At 39.6% G+C, this 25,622-nt stretch overlaps 1 protein-coding gene and 1 long non-coding RNA gene across 2 annotated transcripts; both read right to left on the bottom strand.

Moving 5' to 3' along the window:
- Window positions 1-7,129: 7,129 nt before the first annotated feature.
- On the bottom strand, window positions 7,130-20,626 carry XKR9 (XK related 9). The gene is made up of 3 exons (XM_072999028.2): window positions 20,258-20,626; window positions 10,113-10,342; window positions 7,130-8,381 (listed from the first exon to the last, which is right to left on the bottom strand). The coding sequence occupies exons 1-3, from the start codon at window positions 20,518-20,520 to the stop codon at window positions 7,753-7,755; spliced, it is 1,122 nt and encodes a 373-aa protein (XP_072855129.2). The 5' UTR covers window positions 20,521-20,626; the 3' UTR covers window positions 7,130-7,752.
- A 2,049-nt stretch (window positions 20,627-22,675) lies between these two features.
- LOC144589353 (uncharacterized) lies at window positions 22,676-23,925 on the bottom strand. The gene is made up of 2 exons (XR_013545444.1): window positions 23,802-23,925; window positions 22,676-22,811 (listed from the first exon to the last, which is right to left on the bottom strand). It is a non-coding gene; the product is annotated as an uncharacterized LOC144589353 (long non-coding RNA).
- Between the last annotated feature and the right edge of the window lie 1,697 nt (window positions 23,926-25,622).

Here is a 25,622-nt window from a genome sequence, read left to right as displayed (position 1 = left end):
GTTCGTCTGTAGACAGTTTCTGTGGTCATGTGGCCAGTGCAACTAGACATGGAATGCCGCTACTTTCCAACCATGGTGGTACCTATTTATCTACTCACATTTTTACACGCTTTCAAACTGGTAGGTTGGCAGGAGCTGGGACAAGCGATGAGAACTCACTCCGTCACGTGGATTCAAACTGCTGATCTTTCAGCCTTGCAGCCGAGAGGCTTTGTAGTTTAACCCACAGTGCCACCACATCCCAACGCAGGGAGTCTGACTGAGGCTATATCTTAGGAGTAACCAACTTTTTGGTGTTGCTGGACTCCACTGCACTTCTGCCACCATTTAAGAGTCTCAGTCGCCAAGAGTCCACACTTCTGCTGTCCAAACCTGTTTGCATTTGCAGTGGCTTGTTGCTCACTACATCTTAAATGCTGAGGTTTTTTCACTGAGAAAGCATGCTCTGTTAAACTCTAAAAGCAGCATATAGGATTAGACTCAGCTTTTCCAGCTGATCTTGCACTGCCTTTCCCTGCAATGGGACATATGGGGCAATGGGGCAAAGATCTCATGAAGCACAGAAAAGACAGTAAGCTTTTTAAGATGAGGAAATGGGAGACTTCAAAGTCCAGTTTGTAGCCGTCCAAAAAGCTGTCTAATTATCTAGACAATCCTGCTTTATGCTATCCCAGAGACTGAAGTCTTCCATGAACAGAAGCTGTGCTGTGCAGACCAAAGGCTGATTGACTCCAATATTATGCTCCCACTGTGGCCAGAAGTTTCCTCTGGATGCCTGTAAATAAGGCATGAGGACAACAGTACCCTCCAACTCATTTCCTCCAGTAATAATTTGCCTTCAGACATGCACCATCTCAGATCTTGGAGACAGTATACATCTCTCATGAATAGTAGCCAGAGTTGCTCTATACCAGTTTTCCAAACACAGAAATTATTATATTATACATTTAAGCATATTTATTATTTTCTTACCAATATGTTTCAGCCTTGGCATCATTTACGTGATAGTCACTAATCTGAGACAGCCAGGATAGTGTGAAGGTTAGAATCATGAATTGGAAGGCCCAAGTTCAAATATTTACTGAGTCAGAAAGATTATTTAGATTTCCTTGGGGAAATCACTACTTCACAGCCAAGCCCACTTTACAGGTTTAGGGATTTTTTTTTTGGAGATGAGCAAGGATGATGAGAAGCAAATTAGCTCATTAAAAACAGAATGAAACTGTTGTATTCAGTTTTCCCATCCACTCACGGGAACAGGCAATAATGCAGGGAAAAGTTGAAGGCAGCTGAAAGAGAGGAAGACCAGACAGGAGATGAATTAACTCAATAAAGGAAACCACAACCTTGAGTTAACAACAGCTGAGCGGGGCTGTTAATGACATTTGAAGGTCACTTTTTCATAGGATTGGCATAAGTCAGAGGCAACTTAAATAACAAGAACAAGGAATGCTGTTCAACATGGCAAAATATACAGACAACACTAACAATCTTTTCACACGTATGTCAAAATATGGATTGTTGTGATAAAGAGCTGCAATCCTGAGCAGACCTTTTCAAATTAAGTTTCTAGTAACTCCAGTTAGAATTATTTCCAAGCAAATACATCTAGGACTGGCCTGAAAAACCCACAGATCATAGAGCAGAATTATACCCAGCACTGATTCCATGTCCTCCACTTGTTGATGCTGGTATAAAGCAGTTATGAAAGTGTATGTAATGAGTTTATACAGTGCCTAATCCTGATTGCCAGATGGTTGTCCTTGCTTAAATATTCCTGTGTGCTTTACTAAATGATCTCTTGGCTAAGTAAGCAACTTGGATTTTAAAAATGGATGGATTAGGTGAAAAACAACATTGCTGTTGCATATGCTCAGATAGTGTTCACCTACTGTGAGCACAGATTTGGAAAGGCCAACTCAAATGGTTTTCTACATGTTATTCAGGGAATTGTTTTTCACATACCATGTCCTTCCTGACTGTTGTGTTATATGACTGTACAAATAATCGGGAAAGCAAGGTCAGTTCTAGTGGCAGTTCAGGAAACATTCATCTTCCAGTAGAGAACAGGGGAGATTATCTTTACAGGAGCCCTCTCTCCATGAGTGGCAAGAGCATAAAAGAATTTAATTTTCTTCCTAATTAATAATCCCTGAACATCAGGATTAACACTAAAACACCGACACGGGGGTCCATGACACAACTCCAGACTAAAGCCACAAATGGCTAACAGGTGATGAAAAGCTTGACCTAATCTACAGATACCTTCTGTTCTCCTCTTCTTCTGTCTGCTGATCAAGATTTTAGGAATATTGAAATAGCAGATATACAGAAAGTGTAGTGAAATGCCAGCACTAATTGGGAGTTCAATGAAGACAAGTCTCTCCCGAAACAAGAATGCTAAGAAAAACAGAAAGAAGAAGAAAAGAGGAAGACCTAACATGAAATAGATTGACTCGGTAAAGGAAGCCACAGTCTTTAGACTGGAAGACCTGAGCAGTGCTGGTAAAACTGCCAACGTGCATGTAGGACAAAATGCAATAGAATCTAAATCAAGGGTAGGCAACATACAGCCCATGGCCATATGCAGACCCCCAAGATGCCCCATAGTGTTTCCACTCCTCAAAGAAAAGGAATGAAAGGCTCAAGAGTCTGCATGGGGAAAATTCTGCCAAGTTTAAGAGCCCCCATATATATATATATATGGCTACTAGAGGGTACAAGGGCAAATCGGGCCCTTTAGGTCCTTCCTTGAATTAGAATTCCAACATTCCCTCACCACTGGCTATTCTGGCTAGGGATGATGAGAGCTGTAAGCCAAAAAGAAAAAAAGAAAAAGCCACCCACGCATACAGAGTACCACAGTTGCCCCCACACCGGTCTCTACTATGGAAAAATAGTTGGTTCCAGAGTCACCCTTACAGAGCAAATGAGCTTGTCATCTCAGGCAACAAATGCTGGGTGGCCAGAAGTGTCCCTAGCTATGCTTCCTGAGCCCACTGGCTGTTCCCGTCAGTTGGACAGCAGAAGAGGATGTGCTTCTTGACCTCCTCTGGGATCCCCAAAGAAGCTTTGTGTGCAAATTCCCTGCAATCAGAAAGGGACCAGAGACAAAAACCTGGTCCAACCACACATAAGCAATGTCCTTCCTAAATTGGAAAATGACTTTATCTACCTGTGAAAAATGTTCTGTAGCCTTGGAAAAAGATTGAAAGACAACAGTGAAAGGCATTTAATCCCAAACAAATTTATTAGAAATTGCCTTGCAAGCAACAAGGTGTCTTTTTATTTAAATAGGCTCAATACTTAAGGTCAAGTTTTCTTCCAGTTAAATCACTCTTGCTCGTTATTACATCCAGTCCTCACTTTTTGTGTCTTGCCTACCTTATGCCCTTAATCACCCACAAATTGCTCAGTAAATTATTTCCATTTTGAAAAATAAACTTCCATTTTCATGTCAAAACTTGAAAGAGTAAACAAATATCTGAGTTCAGAGTACAAGTTTTAGGAAGAGGAAGCATCAGCCCTAATAACAAGCATGTAGCAGAAATCCACGTTCCAAAGTTTCAAAATGAACGTTAGTCCTCAAGTGACCACCTTTCGGTACCTAGCCTTCATAAATTTTACCCCTTTATAGGGTGTTTTTGATGGCAGACAATTCTTTGCTGAAAGTTAAGTGCTCTTTTATATGAAAGTATAAAGCAGGCTTTGGTTTGAATGAGTACATTATTTTGACAAATGTTTATTGGAAAGCCAATTACAGCTTCATAAATCAGGTCTCTCTGTGCTACATCAGGTAAGCTCACCAGTGCCACCAGATGTCACAGCTGAGACTAGCGGGGTAATTAAAATAATTTGGTGGAATCGTGTCCCTCATCCACAGCTCTGACAGTAGTCAAAACAGGAAGAAATTGTTTATTATATTTCATTTAACTTATTAAAATACTTGCTGCAAGATGTCATGGCCATCCTGGAGCGGGAGAAAAAAATAACATTTGCTTCCAATTTGCAGTTAGATTAAAATGACAAGGTCAAGCACAATCCACAGGCTGACTGGCAGCTGAAATTTTAAGGGAGAAGGTGGAACTGTTGTACAAATGGAATAAACTGATATCCTACTATCATTTCCTGCTCTTAGTAGGAGAAATCCTAATGCATCAGGCTGTATGTGAAATACACTGAAATTTTATTCTTTTATTTTTGAGATACCGCTTGAAATAAAGTAATGTGATGCAGATATATTTATACAAATAGAAAGTAGTTGGAAAACTTACTTTTTTGAACTCCAGTTCCCAGAATCCTCCAACGAGCATGACATGGCATGCAGAAGGAAGATTCTGGGAGCTGGGGTCCAAAATAGTAACTTTTCCAGTCTGGTTATACAGTATAACATCTTTACAGAAAATGCCATCATTGCATTTCTCACTGATTTTGTAGTTTCGAATTCTTATTTCTTACAAAAGAGCCCTCATGTGGTGAAACAAAGAAATAACACGATGCCCAGCGAAATGGAAAGATGAGCTAGAACAGGGGTCAGGGAACTTTTTTACCTTTTACCCCCCCAAAAAATTTATATACGCCGACATTAGCCCCTTGATTCGAAAGGAAGGAAATCATACATAATTTGAATTAAAAATATTATTGAATCTACACCGGCTGTGTACCAAACTAGCAGGATGCACCAAATTTGATAAAGATGTGCACTATTTTTGCTGGAACACATTGCACTCCAGCCATGGTGTGGTATAGGGAGTAGTAAGGTGTCCAACGGTGCCTAGCAAGTTGCATTAAATTTTTGCTAGCTCGCAGAAGATTTAATCATCATCAGTGGCTGCCAGAGTGATGCTAGCAATGACATGCTTGCTAGAGACAGCCAATGCAGAATTGGGAGGGGGGGCTTTCCCTACCACTTCAATCATTCTATGTGTGGTGTGCAAAAAGGAACAAACCAGGCTAAAGGTCATGTCACCCACCCTGGTGCCACAGCCCAATACCAAAGGACCAGTGTGCTTTTTTTATCATCATCAATAGAAAACTCAGCAGTGGCTAGAGGATTGGAAAAGATCAGTCTACATCCCAATGCCAAAGAAGGGAAGTGCCAAAGAATGCTCCAACTACCATACAATTGCACCCATTTCACAGGCTAGCAAGGTTATGCTCAAAATCCTACAAGGCAGGCTTCAGCAGTACATGGACCAAGAACTCCCACAAGCTGGATTTCGAAGGGGCAGGGGAACTAGAGTCCAAATTGCTAACATGTTCTGGATTATGGAGAAAGCCAGAGAGTTCCAGAAAAATATCTACTTCTGCTTCATTGACTATGCAAAAGCATGGCAGAAAGTGACGAGGACTTAAAGAACCTCTTAATGAGGGTGAAAGAGGAGAGGGCAAAAAACGGTCTGAAGCTCAGCATCAAAAAAAATTAAGATCATGGCCACTGGTCCCATCACCTCCTGGCAAATAGAAGGGGAAGATATGGAGGCAGTGACAGATTTTACTTTCTTGGGCTCCATGATCACTGCAGAGGGTGACAGCAGCCACAAGATTCAAAGATGCCTACCTCTTGGGAGGAAAGCAATGATAAACCTAGAGAGCACCTTAAAAAGCCACCCTCCCCCCCCGCCGCCGCCTTAATTCAGTTTCTCTCTCTCTCTCTCTCTCTCTCTCTCTCTCTCTTTTTAGGACCTTGATATTTGGCGGAACGTCTGCTTCCACCAAGGTCTACCCAGATTACCCGCGCGAGTCAGGAGGTGAGGCTGAGGAGCCTGACGCCGAGAGAGGTCCGGAAGGAGAAGACACGAAACCGGGCCTTCTCGGCGGTGGCTCCTTGCCTCTGGAACAATCTCCCTCTGGAGATTTGCGCGGCCCCTACGCTGGGCATCTTTAAAACCCAATTAAAAACATGGTTGTTTATTCAGGCCTTCCCTCCAGCCAACTTTCTTTCTTTCTTTCTTTCTTTCTTTCTTTCTTTCTTTCTTTCTTTCTTTCTTTCTTTCTTTCTTTCTTTCTTTCTTTCTTTCTTTATTTATTTATTTATTTATTTATTTATTTATTTATTTATTTATTCTTTACTTTTTCTTTCTCTTACTTTCCCTATTTTTATTTTATTTTATTGTACCCGTTACTGAATTAGCATGTACTTGCCTGTGTTTTATTGTCCGATTTTGTATTGGAAGCCGCCTAGAGTGGACTGGTAGTCCAGATAGGTGGGGTATAAATAAATAAATAAATAAATAAATAAATAAATAAATAAATAAATAAATAAATAAATAAATAAATAAATCTTTTGCTTGCCTGCCTGTTCATTTTCACAGTTTTGAGTCAAGTCGCTCTCTCTCTCTCTCTCTCTCTCTCTCTCTCTCTCTCTCTCTCTCTCTCTTACACACACACACACACACACACACACACACACACACACACACACACACACACACACACACACACACACACACACACACACACACACACACACACACACACACACACACACATCCACCCACCTTCCCTCCATTTTCTCCCTCCATTTTGTACATTTAAATAAGCTTGATGAAGTGCTTGGTCTCTTGCACCTTTCTTCTCTCCTTTCCCTTGCTTGCTCCTTGATCTTCTCTATCCTCCTGCTTGTTTGCAGTCATTTCTGAAGGAAGCAGTTATTCGGAAGCCCCGGATTGATTGATTGCCTGGGGCTAATCCCCAGCTGTATCCAATTAGGGAAGCTTATCTCTGATCTGGAGCATTTAGAAGTGCCCTGCTGCAAGGAAGGAAGTAACAGAGAGAGGTAGCTTACAATTTGAGCGTTGGCTGCAGAGGGTGGGGGGTGGAGGGGGGTAGCACTCTGCTCATTACCCCCAGGAGTTTCACTTTTACCCCATTTGGGGTAATTTATCCCTGTTCCCTGACCTATGAGCTAGAAAGACTGAGGCACACGGACACCTCAAGTATTTTAATAATCATCTGTTGCTCTGCAATATTCCTGTTGACAAAATACACTTCCCCCACTTTAAATGTGAGGGGAAAGCCTCATCAGGTTGACCATATTCACCTTTCTTTCTGATCCTCATTGAACCAGGTAACTTGGGGAAATTCTTGCTAGTTTTGCAAGTGCTCGTTGTATCTTCTCTGTCTAAGTTATAAAGAAATGGAACTGTTCAGTGAATGTAATGAAGTTGTCCTGGATTTCTGAGTTTCAAAAGAAGCCCAAGTCAAAAAGAAATCACATTTGTCCACAGGCAAGCCTTGGAAAAAGAGATGGAGTGATCAAAAATAGGCTTCAGATAGACGATATTTGTTCATAGGAAATGCAAATTATGCAGGAAGGCCAAAATGTGACTTTACATTCACCTGTAAGTGGTAGGTAGATAGACAGACGTGCAGACAGACAGATAGAGTGAGCAAGCTCAGGGTGGCTATCTTTTTTAAAAGTTAAAACAAATTTTAGAAAACTATCTTAAATTATTAAATTCTGGGCCTGGTTTGGATTGGGTTGTTACAATGGGGCTTGGGGGCCCGAATGTTTTCCTTTTCACTGAAAAGGAAACACCAGACTAGGTGTTCAATTTATATTGCAAAATAATAACCCATTGAAGCAAGTGGAATGTCTAGCTTAGCTTGACATGTAGATGTGCATAGACTAGTATTTGTCTGTTTTCAGAATGAATAAATACATCTTTATGAATAAGACATGAAATTCCAGTTTTGCTTTGCTTTGTTGCTGTTTTTAAAGACAGAATGAAAATTACCATTTCTTGTATTTTATTGTATCAGGAATCTCCTTATTCGGCAAGTTTCATTTCTTTCATCTCCTCGTCCATCAACTACATCTTGTGCATAATAAATACTAGGATGAAAAAATCTATAATAAACAGAAAGAGAAACAATGCCTAATACTAAAGAAGCAACAACTGCAGCAATTACAGATAGGAGATAAATTTTCCCATTAAACAGTGATTTGCAGAACATACATGCACACAATATGGCTAAGGTAATAAGCACCCGGATGACATAATAAACACAGAGAATGATTTTTGTCTTTTCTCCCTTGACATTAAAAAAGGTAAATGTAAGAATGATTCCCACAATGATCCTATAGACAACTTCTGCTGCTTTAGATTTGCAAAGTGAGGTGTGTTGTCTGAGCACCCAGCTTATACCTCCAAGCCAAAGAACCCCAAGGAGAATGATGGAACCGTTGATGCTCAGCACCGTCACCAGCGCAATGCTAAGTATCCATGATGTTAAAGTCAACAGTTTGTAGGAAAAATATGTTATTTTGGAAGATATCATACTAAACATATTCTTGTCAGGAAGGGATTTCCGTAAAGCGATCTGATAGTCCACTGTTGCACAGGAAATGCTGGTGAAAGAGACAGTGATGGAAAAATCTAAAGAAAAGCAAAGAAAAATGTCTTAATTATATGAGGAGGGGGGGAACTTTGGGTTTTAAAATTAAATATTCTTCACACGCAGAAAGTGAGATGGAAAGTTTTCCTTATTAGAAGTAATTATTCCAAATATAATTGGCACCATGTTCAGCGCAAGGCAATCAGCTATGCTACTGTTATAGACTGTTCTTAACAACAGCGCTGTTGTGTTAGGCACCCATTTTGGCTTTGGTTCTTTAAAACAATATCAAGACAGGCAAACTACATACAAGTAATTTTGGCCATTGTATAAATAACATTTACTGATTATTAGAAACTTCCATGAAACGCAGACATAATGTCTTTTAAATAAACTTTTATCAATTTGTGCCAGATTATTTATACATACTGAGCCTCGTGGCACAGTGGTTAAAACGCTGTACTGCAGCTAAAAACTGTGCTCATGACCTGGGGTTCAAATCCCAGGTAGCCGGCTCAAGGTTGACTCAGCCTTCTATCCTTCCATGGTCGGTAAAATGAGTACCCAGCTTGCTGGGGGGGGCAATGTGTAGCCTGTATAATTAAATTGTAAACCGCCCGGAGAGCGCTTGTAGCGCTATGGGGCGGTATATAAGTCCAATAAATAAATAAATAAATAAATAAATAAATAAATAAATAAATAAATACACTGAGCAAGTGGGTGCTATCCTCAGAACTGATCTTGAACATCATTCAAAGCCACATGACACTGCATATGGGTTTAATGTGCTTTAAAGAAGAAAGTGATGCCTCTGAACCACTTTAGACATACTCAACGCTACAGATGGGCAATGTCAAGAGGCCCAGGAGTAGCATCCGAGAGAGCCACACCTAACACCAGTCAGTTCTACTTAGGGGAGGAGGAGACTTTGTGAGGTCCTGGGTGGGAAATGGTCCACTGTAGACCCAGAGATAAATCTATCTTACAGAACTGTAAATATTTTGTGAATCAGAAGCCGAAAGGAATTCAGGTCCACTGTATTCACCTGTACCAGATTGCACCATAGTGGGTCATATATGGAGAGTCTGTATTTTCACCATCTGCAATAAGACAGGAGGTGGCCAAAGAATTGCCCTTCTTTTGCTTGATTGTTACAAGGCATTTATGGAACTTCCTGCCCAAAACAAGTTCACTTGGAACTAGCATTTTTATCATTTTGGTTCCAGGTATACACTTCCAAAAAAATTTTCAGCTTTTATATATCAGCATTTTACCTTTTAAGATTGTACTTCTAATGATGTAAGCCACCTTGGACCCTTTTTTAAGGAAAAGGCAGAGTTAAATAAATAAATAAATAAATAAATAAATAAATAAATAAATAAATAAATAAATAAATAAATAAATAAATATTTTAACGTATTATACATTAATGGACAAAATCCTATTGTGTTTTTATACCAGTGTAACACAGCATAAATCTGGCCCATGAATTGCCACAAGTTAACAAATTAACATCTGTATTTGCTCTTGTGTGCTGAGTCACACAACTCAGCGCACAACTAGAATTTCCTTTCAAGATGTATGCCAATCACTTTATGCCAGCAGGTATAACTAATAATATTTTTGCTGTGATATTTTATTTTGATGTTTATTTGTTTTTACACTCATGCTTTTGTAAAGCACGTATAGCACTGAGAGTACTATTCAACCTTTCACATAAATCAGCAATTAAACATACTATCTTCATCATTTTGTCTATTAAGCCAACTTACACTGACTGAAGGTGCGAACATCAATGTCAGAGGTCATGAGGATGTAGATTTGAAGAATAAGCTGGGGTGTGCTTTCTAGGTATGTTTTAAATAGGCGGAGCATGCTGATATCAGCCATTGCATCAATGGCTCTTTTATGAATGAGGCTAGTGGAACCATCGATCAATTTATCTCCTGAGATGTTTGATTTATATGCAGCACGGTAGCCATATTTCAGTGCATACCAATACCTACGGGGAAAATCACACAGTCAGACATTTAGGATTAACCTAAGCATTGCACACTAGATCTCAAATATTTTGAACAAGAACAAAAGCAACCTTTGCTTGGAATTTAGGAGAAAGATGAGCTAAGGAAGGAGCTGCTTCACAATTTCCTTCCCCGCCCTTATTTTACTGCAGTTCTTCTCTCTCCCAGAAAAGTTTTTTTTCCCTGCCTGAAAAATAGACAGAAAAGCCCCTCTTTGGCTATTTCTCTGTCGATTCACAAAGCTACATATATCTACTTTTCATTTTTCTTGTTTAGAAAAAGCTTCTGTGGTGGTGACCCAAAAATGGTATTTTCCCGAGCTTGGGAAAGTTACTTATCTGAACTACAACACTCAGACTCAGATAGGCAACATGTCGACCACCAGATCAGCTCCAGGAAATTGAGGGTCCATCTAGAACATATTGGAGGGGAGAGGCAGAAAAAACCAAACCAAAGCAAAGTAAATGCACTGCTTACGTATTGCCCCACAGTGCTTAAAGCTCTTTCTGGGCAGTTTGTAACACAGTTATGCAGGCTACATGTCGCTCCACCCCAGCAGGCTGTGTAGTTAATTTACCAACCTTGGAATGATGGAAGGTTGAGTCAACCTTGAGCCAGCTAATTGAGCCCAGGATCGAACTCAGATTGTGTCCATTTCTCTTAATGTTGTGAAACACTTTAAAGAGCCCAAAAGCTTTTCAATAAACCATAAAAAGAGAACTGGGGATCAGCAGAAGGTAGGATCAGAGGAAGGGGGTGTGTGGGCTCTGGCATGGGTCAAACTTGGGGGCCCAGTGTGGACACTGGCACCAAAACAATCCATGGTCTCTGTGTGATCACCTGATCTGAACAGACGTTTAAAATAGCTGCAAATCAAGCTGCAGTAAAGCCAAACCACTGCTATTCAGCTTGCCTCTGTTTTGAGCAAACATGCAGAGAATTAAACTTAAAGGTATGAAGTAATTTCCTCTTAATAAAACTAAACATAATACTAATTTACACATGGTCAGGAAGCTTGTGTAAATTAAATTATATAACTCATTATGACATATTGCCACAAACTAACAAGGCTTTCGTTGCCTTATAATATCATGCTTGATGGCACAACTGTTGCTTCCATAGTAATATAACTGATACCTGTTCAGGTAGTAGCAATTCACTGGTTTAATTTACATACACATAAATGGCCAACAAGATTCTGGCCATTAAGTATTTTATTTACCGTATTTTTCCGTGTATAAGAGCCCCCATGTATAAGATGAACCCCACTTTTCTAACCCAAAATTAAGAAATCTAAATGGGGCTTAGCAAGTTTAGGGGGAAGTTGCAGGATCGCTTTGATCCTTGCTTTCTCCCTTCGTGCTAAGCCCTGCAGGGCTTAGCAAAAGGAGGGGGAAAGGGATCAAAGCAATCTCGCAACTGCATGATCGTTTTGATCCCTTTCCCCCTTATATAGCCACAGGATTGCTTTGATTCTTTCCCCTCTCCTTTTGTTAAGCCCCATGAGGCTTAGCAAGCAGAGGGAAAAGCAGGGAACAAAGCAATCCTGCAGCGCTTTGATCCCTGATTTCCTTTTGCTAAGGATTAGCAAGCAAAGAGGAAAGAAGGGATCAAAGCCCTGTGGGAACAATTTGATCCCTGCTTTCCCCTCCACTTGTTTTTGTACTCTCCTCAGCTTACTTCTGTGTATAGGACAACCCTCAATTTTTAGTCTAAAATTTTTAGACAAAAGTATAGTCTTATACACAGAAAAATATGGTAGTCTGAACTCCTTATGTCAAACTAGGCAATATAAGTACAGTACCAGGTTGTTAGAGGCTGAAAGTACTTCAGTGCTTTCCTCCAGACTTCATGCCTGAGCAACAGGACTTGCAAACAAAGCCTGTTTGCCTCCCAATAACCAATCACAGACCAAAGCTATCTGATTTGCAAGCTAAAAGACAGGGGAAACAAAAAAAAATCAAGCACCTAACTCCTGCTTTTTATTCTGTCCTGGCTTGTTTCATCTAGTTTGACCCTTATTTGCTGCACTTATATGTAATATCTCTTTTCTTGGGGGGAAATCCAATTTTTATTCCACTGTCAGTTTCTAACGTTCCTTTGGAGAGGATCAGGACTTCGAAGACAACATTTTAAGCCTTTGCTAAACCTGTCAATTGCAGAATCTCTGTTGGTTTAAGTGGAATTATGCTGATCTACAGTCCATCATTGAATTGTACCTCATTCTTTACATCATCCTTTTGAATGTGGGTCATATTTGAATATACACAAATATTAGTTTGTTCACTTTGCATGCACAAAAGGTTTCACAAAGCAGAAATTTCAAAAGGCACAAAGCGAAAAAGAGAGAATGTTCCTCTTCAACCATTCCTTATAAACCTTTATATTCTGCCATATCTCAAAATGACACAATGCGCTCTCGCTTCTTTTCAATTTGTTGTTTATAAAAGCTCCGCTTACAAAAACACATCCCAAGAAAAGGATCCTTCTCCCGCCCTATCCTCCCAATAACCTCTGAATGATCCGCTGAGGTTCACATAATGGCAGTTTTGTGATGAACTCCAATACACCCTGCCGACGCCTCTTGCCATTACTCTAGGGTAAGTTTACACATAAATATATTTCCATGAAACAGTGATGGCAGCCTCCACATCTCTGGTTCATCTCAAAATGTTTTAGTGGAACATTGACAGTGCAATCCTATCTGCATCTACAGTACTCAGAAGAAAGAGCCATTGAGTTCAGAAAGGCTTACAGCAAGCTAAGGTTATACAGGGTTGAAGCCTGAAAATAATCTTTTAGTGCTTGAACTTGGCAAATCTCATCAGCAGATTGGGGAGTAATTAGGATGTCCTTGCTCATATGATAATTATACTGATTTTAGAACTGCACAGCAGGAAGGGACCCTATGGATCATTGAGTCCAGCCCCTATCAAGTAGGCACAGTGGGGAATCGAACTCCCAACCTCTAGCTCTGCAGCCAGAGACCTAAGTCACTGAGCGATCCAGCATTAACCCAAAGGTAGCTGCTTTATACACATGGTGCCTAAAAGGTTCCAATGGCTTTGCTTATTCATGGAACTTTACTGATTTCATTACTGGACAATTCTTTCATTTGAAGGGCCAGTTACAATACTGTTGCTTGTGCAACTACTGCTGTTGTGCAAGCAGAGAGAAAAGGTGTTTTTCCCCCTTCCTGGAAATCACTACTTGTGGGTAGCAAAATATGCACAAGCAATCCCAGGTTATGACACTTAGGAAACTTTCCACTCAGTGAAAGTTTAATAGGAGACTAGCCTCCGGATGTGTACAATATGCAGATTAAACAGGTTGCCTCCTAGCTTGCTGTTCCCAGAACAAAAGGATTTCCCCAATTCATGAAACAAGAGGAGACAAAATTCCCCAGTAAGCCCTAGAGTCCCTCGCCTTGCCTTTCAGGTTGCTGTGGAAAGTCCCCCAATGAACCCGGACAGATTTTTAGAGGCTACAGGGCGCGGCAGGAGGAATGCCTGATAAAAATCACCCTCTCCCTTCCTCTAGCTGGCATTAGCAGATTGTCACCAATCATCCGTCAGGATCCAATCCTATACATTCAAAATTATCTGATTCTGCAATACATGATCATCCATTGCAGTGATTCCTATCCTTCTTGGTATCACAGCCCTTTTTTAATTTCTAAGAAACCCACCATGCTTCTCCACCTTTCCCCCCATTATCCAACCCCTTTCAACAAACTAACACCAACAACAATGTAAAACTGAAAATAAATACAAAAGCCTACTTAAAAATATATTTAATTAATTTTATGATATGGAATTTGAAAATAAAAAAATTAAGTGGATATAAATGTGTTTTTATTAAAACACCACAGTCTTGTTCCCACTCCCATTCTCCAAATTCCTTCCTCTTGGCTGCTACCCTACTGAAAAAAATCTGAGACAATTAAACAAATTAATTATAATTTATCACTCGGCTGACTGAATGTGCATAAAAGTACACTGGACCAAAACAACAATTTTGTTGGAAAAGCACACTTAACTTTGATCTTAAGATGATGTATATATATATACTGCAGCACATATCATCTTAGAAGATGCCATCTCTCTCTCTCTCTTCAAGCAAAGAAAGAATGCCTCCTCCAAGATGATGCTGGTGCCCTATACCTTGCTTCCTTGCTTTCTGCCTGCCTGCACAAAGACTCAAAGTAGTTTACTAATGGTAAAAATACAAATATTAAAGCAATCAAAATATAAAAATCACATTGTTAAAAATGATTTAACATGTTAATTATTAAAAACCACAGAACAAAACCCTCCTGAAACCACTTAAAAGCACACATCTAAAACAGAGAAAAGAGTAAGTTTCCCTTTAAAATAGCTTCCTGAGCAGTAGTTTATATATTAATACCTCACTGAAAAAGGAAGGCATTTCCTGGGCAAAAGGACAGCAGGGAGGAGGTCACCCTGGCCTCCCATGGAAGGAACTTCCGTAGACTGGGAGCAGCCACTGAAAGGGCCCTCTCTCATACCTGCACCAAGTGTGCCTATGAAGATAGTGGGGGTGAGAGAAAGATATTCTTCCAGTCAGAACAGAGGGTGGTAGGAAGAGATATGCTCCCTCAGATAACCGCAATTAGGTCTTTAAAGGTTAAATCCAGTACTGTACTTTGAATTTGACCTGGAATTGGACCACTAGCCAGAAGAGCTGTTGTAACAAAGATTTTCTGTTCTCCCTATAACCAGCTCCACTCAAGTTAGCCACAGCACCCTGGACCTACTGTAGTTTCCAAACACTTTCCCAAGACAGTCCCACAAAACCACATGTTACAATACTCTAAACAAGATATAACTAAGACATGTGTCACTATGGAGAGATCAGATTTCTCAAGCAATAGAAACAGCTGGCACACTAATTAAAACTGTACAAACACACCCCTGGCCACTATTGAGACCTGGGCATCCTGGCTCATGGATGAATCCAGGAGCACACCCAAGCTGCAGACGTGGTTTTTCAGGGGAGTATAATCTCATCCAGTACAGGTTGCATCTTTATTCCTTAATCAGCCTTTTAACTGACCAGGAACATCTCTGTTTTGTCTAGATTAAGCTTCAGTTTGTTTTGCCCCATCCAGTCCATTACTCATCCCAGACACTAGTTTAAGACTAAAACAACCCATCTGAAATCAGATGGAAAGGAGAAATAGAGTTGGGTGTCCTCACCATACTGACAGCACCAAATCCAAAACTCTGGACAGCCTCTCCCAGCAATCTCCTGTATATGTTAAATAGTAAGTGGTGGAGAACTGAACCCTGAGGTTAATGGCCAGGGCATCAAGGAATACTTCTCCAGCACCACCCTCTGAGCTCACCCCCGCAGAAAAGACAAGAGTCACTGCTAAACAGTACCTCCAGGCCACATCCTAGAAGAACAACTCAGAAGGATATTGTTGACAATGACCGTGAAGGTTCTGAGAGGTCTTGCAGACTCAACAGGGACATATTCTTCTGTCTAGTTTCCAACATAGATCGCCTACCAAGTCAATTGTTTCAGTACATTAAGAAGACTTAGCAGCAACAATCTAAAGCATCAAGAACTGATCCCTATCCCTTTGAGAATGCTTGCAGCACAGACAGAAACCATAGACACCACATTAATAGCTTTGAATTTAATATGTGAAAACTAGAAACAATTATGTCTGGATAGGATTGCTTTCTTGAATTGTGCTCACACACATTTATTTTTCCAAATGACAATAGCCCATAAACATCTTCAGCTGAAAATACGAAACATCTGGTTCTTGCATCCCGTATCTGGGCATCAGTATAGTCCTTGTATTTTCCAGAAAATATGCTAGAGTGAATCAATCTGTTATTCACGCACACACTCATCCATCTAATCCTGAGTTTATTCAAGCTGTGTATTGGGCCAAGCTGGCTGCCTTACATAAATGCTCCCATGTTCACAGCTGAGAAGTTTGATAAAGTGTGAGGCGACTTTTGGACTTCCGGCAAGAATTCCCATGAAGTAAGGTGCTGACTGGGATTCATAATTTACCGAAGGAGAAATTGATGGGCTGCAATCAGCTTACAATGACTTCATGGGTGTACAAATATAAACTTGTTCTTCAACTTTGTAATTTAGAAGAATTTAAAGGTACAGTATTAATGTTTTGCTTTTTTGAAAGCCTGATCAATTTATAATTGGAAATAAAGAGGAGAATTAAATAGAAATGAAGATCAAAAGAAGTTTTACAAATGTGTCATTTTAAATCTGGACTGCTTTATGTGCTGTTGTTATATGCCATCATATAGTCACCAATTTATGTCAACCTATGAATGAGTGATCTGCACAATGTCCTGTCTTCAACATTCATGCTTGGCTCTTGCAAACTCAAGCCGGCAGCTTCCTTTTGAGAGTCAATGCATCTCATATTTGGCCTTTGTCTTTTCCTGCTGCCTTCAATCTTTCCCAGCATTCTTGTCTTTTCCAGAGAATCCTGCCTTCTCATGATGTGTCCATAGTAGGACAACCTCAGTTTTAACATTTTTATCTCCAGACAAAAAGGCTTGATTTGATCTAGGACCCCCTTGTTTCTCTTTCTGGCTGTCCAGGGTATCTGCAAGGCTCTCCTCCAGCACCATACTTCAAACAAATCAATTTTTTTTACTGCTAGCTTCCTTTACTATCCAGTTTTCACACTCACACATGGTGATTGGGAATGCAAGAGTGTGGATGATCTTGGTCTTGGTCTCCAGCAACACATCCTAGATTTGATTATCTTTTCTAATTCCTTCATTGCTGCCCTTCCAACTCTCAATCGTCTTCTCATTTGTTTGCTGCAGTCTCCCTTTGGGTTGATGATTAACCCAAAGTACACAAAATCTTTAACTATTTCAATTTCTTCATTGTCAACATTAAAGCTGTGTAATTCTTTCTGTAGTCATGATTTTCTTAATGTTCAGTTGCAGTCCTGCTTTAGCACTTTTCACTTTCATTAAGTCATTTCAAGTCATCAATCATAGAAATTGTTTCACAAACATAGACTCCTGAGCTCCACTCATCCTCTTCAGTTTTTGAAGTGGAGTAGATATAGAATGTGTATCTATATAATACAGTCTACGAGCAATAAAACCTTTGATCCATGCCAGATTGCAATCTACTGTAGCTGCTCCACATTTTAGATCTCAGTGTGTATGTACACTAATTTTAAAACAGCCTTCAATGTCCACTGAAATTCAACGGGCATTTTTATTCACTTACTTTACCCTCCACTCTGTTATGTACAACAATCCCAAAGCTGGGCACCGCTGTTAGCTGAGTATGTTCTGCACTCAGAACATGGCAATACCAATGTCTGATAGATTAAGTAACTGGGGTATGAATCAAATAGTACATGAACTACATAAAGAACACCATCACTGGTTTTAGAAACCAAATGGGCTATTATTTAATTATTCTTTGTTCAGTCTTCCAGCTTGAATATGGGTGATGACCCAGCCTTATCTTCATGATATATTAGTCCAGAAGTCAATTTAGACCACCACTAGTTGGAAATATCATGAAGTGTAAATCTGGACTATAATCATGGTCAAGCTGGTCAACATCTAAGAATAAAAAGTAAGAATTAAGACAGCTGCCTGGTTAGTAAACTCCCCTCATCACTCATATTAGTCCTCTGCTGCTGAGGACTAATATGAGTTATAGTCCAATAACACCAGCTTTCAGCCTGGCTGCTCCTAGATCATACACTATGTTCGCACGGTCTAAATTTCATCACTGGCTAGAATATGATAAGAAATAGGTTTAAAATAATAGTATGCCACATTGTTACTCTGGAAAATCATGTGACCAAACAGGCATTACAGTGGACCCTAGACTTACGGAATTAATCCATATTGGAACAGTGGCTGCAGGTCGAAAAGTCTTTAAGTTGAGTCTCCATTGACCTACAATGCATTGAAAACCGATTAATCCGTAACCGGCCATTTTTGTTCCATTTTGGGGTTTTTTTCCAGTCTGTAGGTCGATTCTCCGGCTGCAAGTCGAACCTAAATTTTGCGGCCAAAGAAGTCTGTAAGTGGAGCTGTCTGTAAGTCGAGGGGTCCACTGTACTACTACAGTACTTTCTATTGGAAATGGAAATGACGGCAAGCTGTTCCTCAGCTTTGGAACAGCTTGCCATCAGAGATCTTCCTGGCACACTCACTGGGTGTTTTCAAGAGCCAATTAAAGACTTGGCTCTTTAGGCAGGCATTCTGTCTATACTTGACTCTTACTTCTACTTAGTCTTTTGTTCTATTTTCCATCTTGATCAATACTAACATTGGGATAAAAATCAAATAAATAAATAAATAAATAAATAAATAAATAAATAAATAAATAAAGCCCTATTAGGTTCACTATAAGTCAGTTCTGACTTGATTGCACAGAACACACACATGTACCAGTGGTGCCTCGACTTATGCATGTCCCAACTTACGACCATTTTGAGTTGCGACCAGCTCCAGCTGCAAAATTTTGCTTCGACTTGCGACTGGAGCTTCGAGTTGCAACCAAAAAAAGGCAGGGAATTCAAATTTGCTAACTGTTGGTAGGCAAAGGGGATGCTTCTTTGTAGTTCTTTCGCCCTAATGGTTAGAGTGAGTGTGTCGGAGGAGGCTTCGGGACTGCCTGGAGCTGCTTTCTTTACTTTGTTTTGAAGGGTGGGTTTGGGTTTGGGGGGAGTTATGTTTCTATGCTGTGATGTTTTTTGTGTTTTGGTGTGTTTGTTTTTCCCAGCCACATCGCGTTCGGGCTGGCTGTGTGTGGGAGGGGGGTTGTTTTTGTATTTTTTTTCCCCAGCTCTATGGCGTTCCGCTGGGGCTGGCTGTATGGGTGTGTGTGTGTGTGTGTGTTTTCCCAGCCCCAGGGCATTCCACTGGGGCTGGCTATGGGCAGGGAGTTTGAGTGTTTTTCCCTAGCCCCATAGCATTCTACTGGGGCTGGCTGTGTTTGTTTGTTTGTTCGTTTGTTTTGGGTGTGTTTGTTTTTTCGGCCCCAGCATGTTCTTAAGGGGTTTGCAGTGTTTTATTTTATTTTTATTTAATTTGGGTTTTTTTTTTCTGGCCGGAACGGATTAATGGGGTTTCAATGCATTTCAATGAGAAATGGTGCTTCGACTTACAACCATTTCAAGTTACTCCCATCTTCTCGAATGGATTATGGTCATAAGTCAAGACACCACTGTATACTGTATAGTCTCTGGTTCTTTCTAGTGACCAGTTCTACTAATATACCTTGGAAATGCATATTTCTGGAGGGATTTATTGAATATTTTCAAACAGCAGGTATTTGAAATCGTGGGTACTGATCCCACAGATGCCACAGTCCTATTATATCAGACATGTGATATAAGTCCATTAAATTTCCAAAATCTTTAATACACATGAAACAGATAATTACAGCCACAGATGTGACTAGGTATTTCAAAAATTCAAAATGAGAAGCATTTCCCTCTCACTTCTGTAACTCTGGAATGTAAATACTTCTCATGGATATCAATTATGTTTTCTAGCTTTCCATCCCACTCAGTGTCATTCCTCCCACCTTCTTGTCTCTTCCTTCCTTTTGAATCACTCCACTTTCCTTCCTTCTTTCTTGGATCCTGACTTTTTCGCTTGGGTGCTTCTTTCCTAGACCACAGTTTCTTCTACCTGTCCTTCCTGACCTCCTCCTTCCTAGAAACCCAGGAAGTAAAAACTACAAACCCTTCTGTTGGTCACAGCCCTGTATCAAAAGAAAGTTCAACCAATCATAAGATGAAATGTCATCACCCTCACACCCACTGCATGAAAAACCACTTTACTGTACCATTACACAGCCGAATATTCTTTCTATATCTCAGGTTTTGTACTTACCTTGTAAATATTCCACCATGCAAGAAATGTAATAAGAATAAGGTCCAATTCAATTGTTCAGCATTATCTTCTTTAAACCAAATGTAACTGAAAAACTGGACAACTACTGATGAAATAAATCCTGTGACCAATATAATAGCACACCATAAATATTGCTCTCCACAGAAATAAGTTTTTGCTACCCAAAGATCAGCTCCAACATCAGCTACATAAACCACAATCCCCAAAACCATCATGACAAAATCTTGCTTCATAAATCTCATTGTCTTGTTTTCACCACTGATAATTTCATCTCAGAGATTTTTTTTAAAAGTTAACTTTTTGGTGTAGTTCTCTGTATAAAAGGAAGTGTGGTTTGTATTTGTTGGAATGGTGGGTCAGAAGCACAAGTCTTCATGTAGATTATGAACTCATTTTCACTCCTAATAATTCATTTGGGAAGGTGTCCATGTGCACCTTAAAAGGCCATGGGAAGTTTAATTCCTGGTGAGCCCTGAAAAGAATTAATAATTATTAATGATCTAATTCAGAACAGCATAAAAACATCTTATCAATATAAATGTTGGCTGAAATCCTGCTGAGTAACTTACTGCAGAAAGGTGGTGATGTCACCAGCAGAGGACAGATTTCAGTAATTAAGAACTTCCTACTTCTGTCCTGCAGATTTCTGACTCCTATGCAATTCTTTTCATTGTGGGGAAGCCATAAGAGTTCTGGGCTGGAGGGAAGAAGTTTTTACTGAAAAGCACCACTGCAAGATGACATCACTGGTCTTTAATTTTGGTAATTAATTGATTATTTCATTAATTTTGGTCATTAAAGACATCCTCCCATGGCTTCCACAATGTCTAGACAATGAAAAGGATTACATAGAAGTCAAAAAAGCTGTGGGACAGAAAGAGAGTTATACAATCTGAAAAGCCATAGGACAGAAATAGTTTTCATTAACAAAAATCACCCCCTCCTGATGACATCTTCACCCTTCCACAGAGGCCAGTAACATAACAGGACTTGAGCCATTAGGTTGGCAAACTTAGCAGTGCAGTTTATGCAAGTTTAGTTATTCAGTTGGATTTGTTCTATATTTAATATTTAATTTGTTCTGTAATGACATATTAAATAAATAAATAAATAAATAAATAAATAAATAAATAAATAAATAAATAAATAAATAAATATTGGCCGAAATCCTGTTTTGTAAGTTAGACCATGTAAATCTGATGATATCATCATCCCCCTATGGCATCCCTTTTATCATTTGGAAGCCACTGAGGGCTGTGGAACTAATTATTGAAGAGACAGAAGTTTTTGATGACTGAAAATTGCTATTGCAGGGATGACAGCGCCAGCAGCAGCAATTTCATGTAAGATGTCTTCCCCATCCTGCAGCCCCTTGCAGCCTCCTAAAAATGAAGGGGATTCTACAGGAGCTTCAGGACCTTTGCCAGGGAATTAGAAATGTTTTATTTACAAAAATTTGTTGGGTTGGGGCTGATGACATCATCAGACTTATGTGGACTAAGTAATGCAACAGAATTTTGGTTAGAATCCTATTGTGGATTTTTGCTGGTTTTCATATAATCAGTCTGAATCATGTTAGTTAGGTTCAGGATTTCAGATTTGTTTGAGTCTAGTGCACAACCATAATTGTAAATAAAAACTGCTGAGCCAAAAAATTATGTTGAGTACCAGAACTGAACTGAACTCACATGCCCTCCTGCTAACTCCAATATTTTTTTTCTTTTCAACATGTTGGCAAAATTAAATGAGGGAGAAGGGAAAATAAGAAAAAGCAAAGACAAAACAATGCAGTGTTTTAAAGACTATCACATTTGTTTCATTGTGAGCTTTCGTGGATCAAAATCTGCCTCCTTGGCACTAAAATTTGGGGCAAGAATGAAGTGATTTTGCTGTTGCCATGCTTAAAGAATTGGAAGTCATCTAATATACCGCAAATTAAAATCCAGTGCGATAAACAGAATATCAGACTGCAGCTCAAGAGAGCTGGGTTCAAATCTTCACTCAGCCACAGAAACTCATGGTGGGAAGTGGGGTAGGCTGACAATAGTATCACCAGTCTTTGAATACCTCATATCTCACATACCTTAAAGCAACTTGACATCACATAGCAATGACAATGACAACATGCTTCTACAATAACATGCTACAGCTTGATAGAATACTACAACAGCAGCAACAACATGCTACAAGAGATTTACCAGTGGCTCAATATATCTGCTTAGCCCCAAACAAGACATGCAAACACAGAAGCAGCTGTATGAACAGCAGGGGGCATCACACTACAACGGCACTTACCTCATACTGCACATGTGTTTATGGCCTGCTTGCCCCCAAAACTGACCACCACTGTTATAAGTAGAAATTTAATTTCACTGAGAACATTATCAGCTGAAAATATTTTCCTCTGTGATAACACTTTGTTCTGACAGCATAGGTCACTAGCAGTGAAAGCCATATAGAACAATATCATTACATATAAGGGTCTTGCTGCATGAATCTTTTTCTTTAGGACAAAAAGAAGTGAGGGTGCAATCTGTGAAGAAAAGAAAGAGGGAAAGCATTCAAAAGACCCTGGCAAGCAAATAAAAAATCTGCTATGTGTTTTATGGAGAGATAGTTGTTCATTATATTCTACTCCTTGCTGAAATATTATATTTAGGTATGTTTACTACTAATATTATCATTGTCTGCCCCAGATCCTGCTTAGAAGTCTGGGCTGCTAAAATGTCCCAACAGTTACACAACAATTATACACCATTTGGAAGAATGAGGTGACAGCCCTCAGGCAGCCCTCAGTGTGACAAATACACAAATTTTTGTTCAGACAGTCACTTGCCTTAATCAGTCTGGATGAAAAACTTTTCAAAGAGACATTCCCATATGCATCAGCTCCTTTTTATGCCACCTTTGACTGCAGACAATTTCACTCTAGGGCATTATTCTAAAGCACAGGATAAAAAGCACCCTGCAACAGCCTTGATTATATGCTATTGGGTTGTGCATATGTGTGTGGTTAATACAGAATAGAAAGTGGGAAACGATCATTTTGAAAAAATGTTGTTTCCACAAACTTTTATATAAATGCATTGGAGAAATGTGGAAAGCAAGCCACCTGTTTAGAAATGCCGTAAGTATACATAGATATTTAACCTGATACAATAACATCTTCAGTAGTGTGATGCTGAGTATTTACTAAGGATCTGTATGAAGAAATTTTTGTTGCTTTTCCATACAGAAAAGTTAACTTTCTTCTGAGCTCTAGGTAAAAGAGTTTAACAAGATGAACAAAGCATCACAGTTCTACTGTGTACAGGGAGAACACAAACTTAATACAGTATATATCATTTCTGAAATTCATATCAATCTTTTCCTTCCCTTGTGTTAAACCCATTGAAACCATGCGACAAATCCGTGTTTGACGTAAGCATGCTGGTTTCAGCATTATCACTCTAAAACAATACAGTAAGGCGTTATACTTAGATTTTTAACTGCCGGCACCCACACTGACATAAAAAAGACTTACCTATAATTTGCTGTTTCTGCAAGCATTTAAACTGACAATCCATGAGAGAAGCTTTAAAGTCATTGTTTTGCACTGTTGTACTGTGACCCTCTGTAGTCTGCAACTGGGAAACGCGGAAGGGTGTGGAGTGCAGAGTAAACTGAAACTCCAGTCACCTGTGAAACATATGACCTGATTAAAATTTTTCTAGTTATAGCATTGCTTCAGCTGAGTCATTTATTTACTTTATTTGATTATTCATTTCCAGATCATTCTATACTTGCATTTCCATATTATGTAATACAAATATGATACAAAATATGGTACAAAATGTGCGCAAGTTTCAAGATCTGTGATAATATTCTCAAATGCCTGAATTATTTTCTCAAATCACTAACTTTGTTCCATGATGTTACAAAATGACACAAGAAGGAATCTTGTAGACCATCTTGACTGCTGTCAACATGCAGGCTGCCCTTTGCTATGTAAAGCTTGGCATCCTTTTTCCTGCTGGCAAAACAGGCACAATATTGTGCAGCAATATTGGGCTATTTTCTGGTGTTTTGAATCATGGGTACAGAAGCACAGTATCGCGGATTCATAAAAGAGAATTTTTTTGAATAATTGATGACTGAACTCCTAACACTTCATAAGTATCTTAAGGCGCCAAAGATCATTTGCCATGGGTGGCAGGAGCAGGTGAGAAGTAATGGCTATACAATTCCCTATACGGTTGAAGCGCTTTTAAGTCTCTTCACCTTAGTGGGAGTCAAGTAAACATGGCTATTCCCGATCTGTAAATATTCTTAGCTTACAACACTGTACTCTTGTAAATACACATCAGGTCTTTAAAATGAAGAAATATGCTCCACTTTGGTTATGACAGAATTTCTTCAGCTGTTGTTACTGCCATCTGCCGACCAAATATATCTTCACAGTCTATTCCACACAACCATATATAATTTACCAGAATCTCCCTGGCTATGTAAATGCATGTTTACATAAAGATATCCCTATTTCCAAGCAATGAGATGTTGGCAGTGTTCCAGTACTTTCTTAAGTTTCATTTCCCAAGGAAGAAAATCCCAGATCGCTTGTAGTGTTTCTGTGACAAAAAAATTAATTATACATAAATTTAGTTTGAGCATCAGATGAGAGGTGACAACATTAGCACTCCAAAGGATTTCTGTTCCTTACTAAATTTCTCAGAAAATTCAAACTGCTACGTAGAACATTTCTCAGATAATTCATACTGCAACTGAGAGGAACAAAATCGGCTTTCTGCCTCTATAAACTGCTGGTCACTTGCTTGACTTGTTTGTTGCCATTTCAGCAGTGTTAGCCTGTTTCAGCATGTACATAAAAAATAAATGCATTTTGGTGCCTGAACAACTAAGAAATTCTTTTCAGTGTGAGCTTTCATGGATTACAATCCAATTTCTCAACACATGAAAAAGCCTGAAGAAGTAGGTTATGATCTACAAAAATTTAGAGTGAAAAAAAATATGTTATTCTTTAGAGTAAAGGTAAAGGTAAAGGTTCCCCTTGACAATTTTTGTCCAGTCATGTTCGACTCTAGGGGGCGGTGTTCATCCCCGTTTCCAAGCCATAGAGCCAGCGTTTTGTCCGAAGACTATCTTCCGTGGTCACATGGCCAGTGCGACTTAGACACGGAACGCTGTTTACCTTCCCACCGAGGTGGTACCTATTTATCTACTCGCATTTACATGCTTTCGAACCGCTAGGTTGGCGGGAGCTGGGACAAGTGATGGGTGCTCACTCCGTCACGTGGATTCGATCTTACGACTGCTTGGTCTTCTGACCCTGCAGCACAGGCTTCTG

Source organism: Pogona vitticeps, chromosome 4 (assembly GCF_051106095.1).
Source record: "Pogona vitticeps strain Pit_001003342236 chromosome 4, PviZW2.1, whole genome shotgun sequence".
NCBI classification, from domain to species: domain Eukaryota; kingdom Metazoa; phylum Chordata; class Lepidosauria; order Squamata; family Agamidae; genus Pogona; species Pogona vitticeps.
This window is presented reverse-complemented; position numbering and strand designations above follow the sequence as displayed.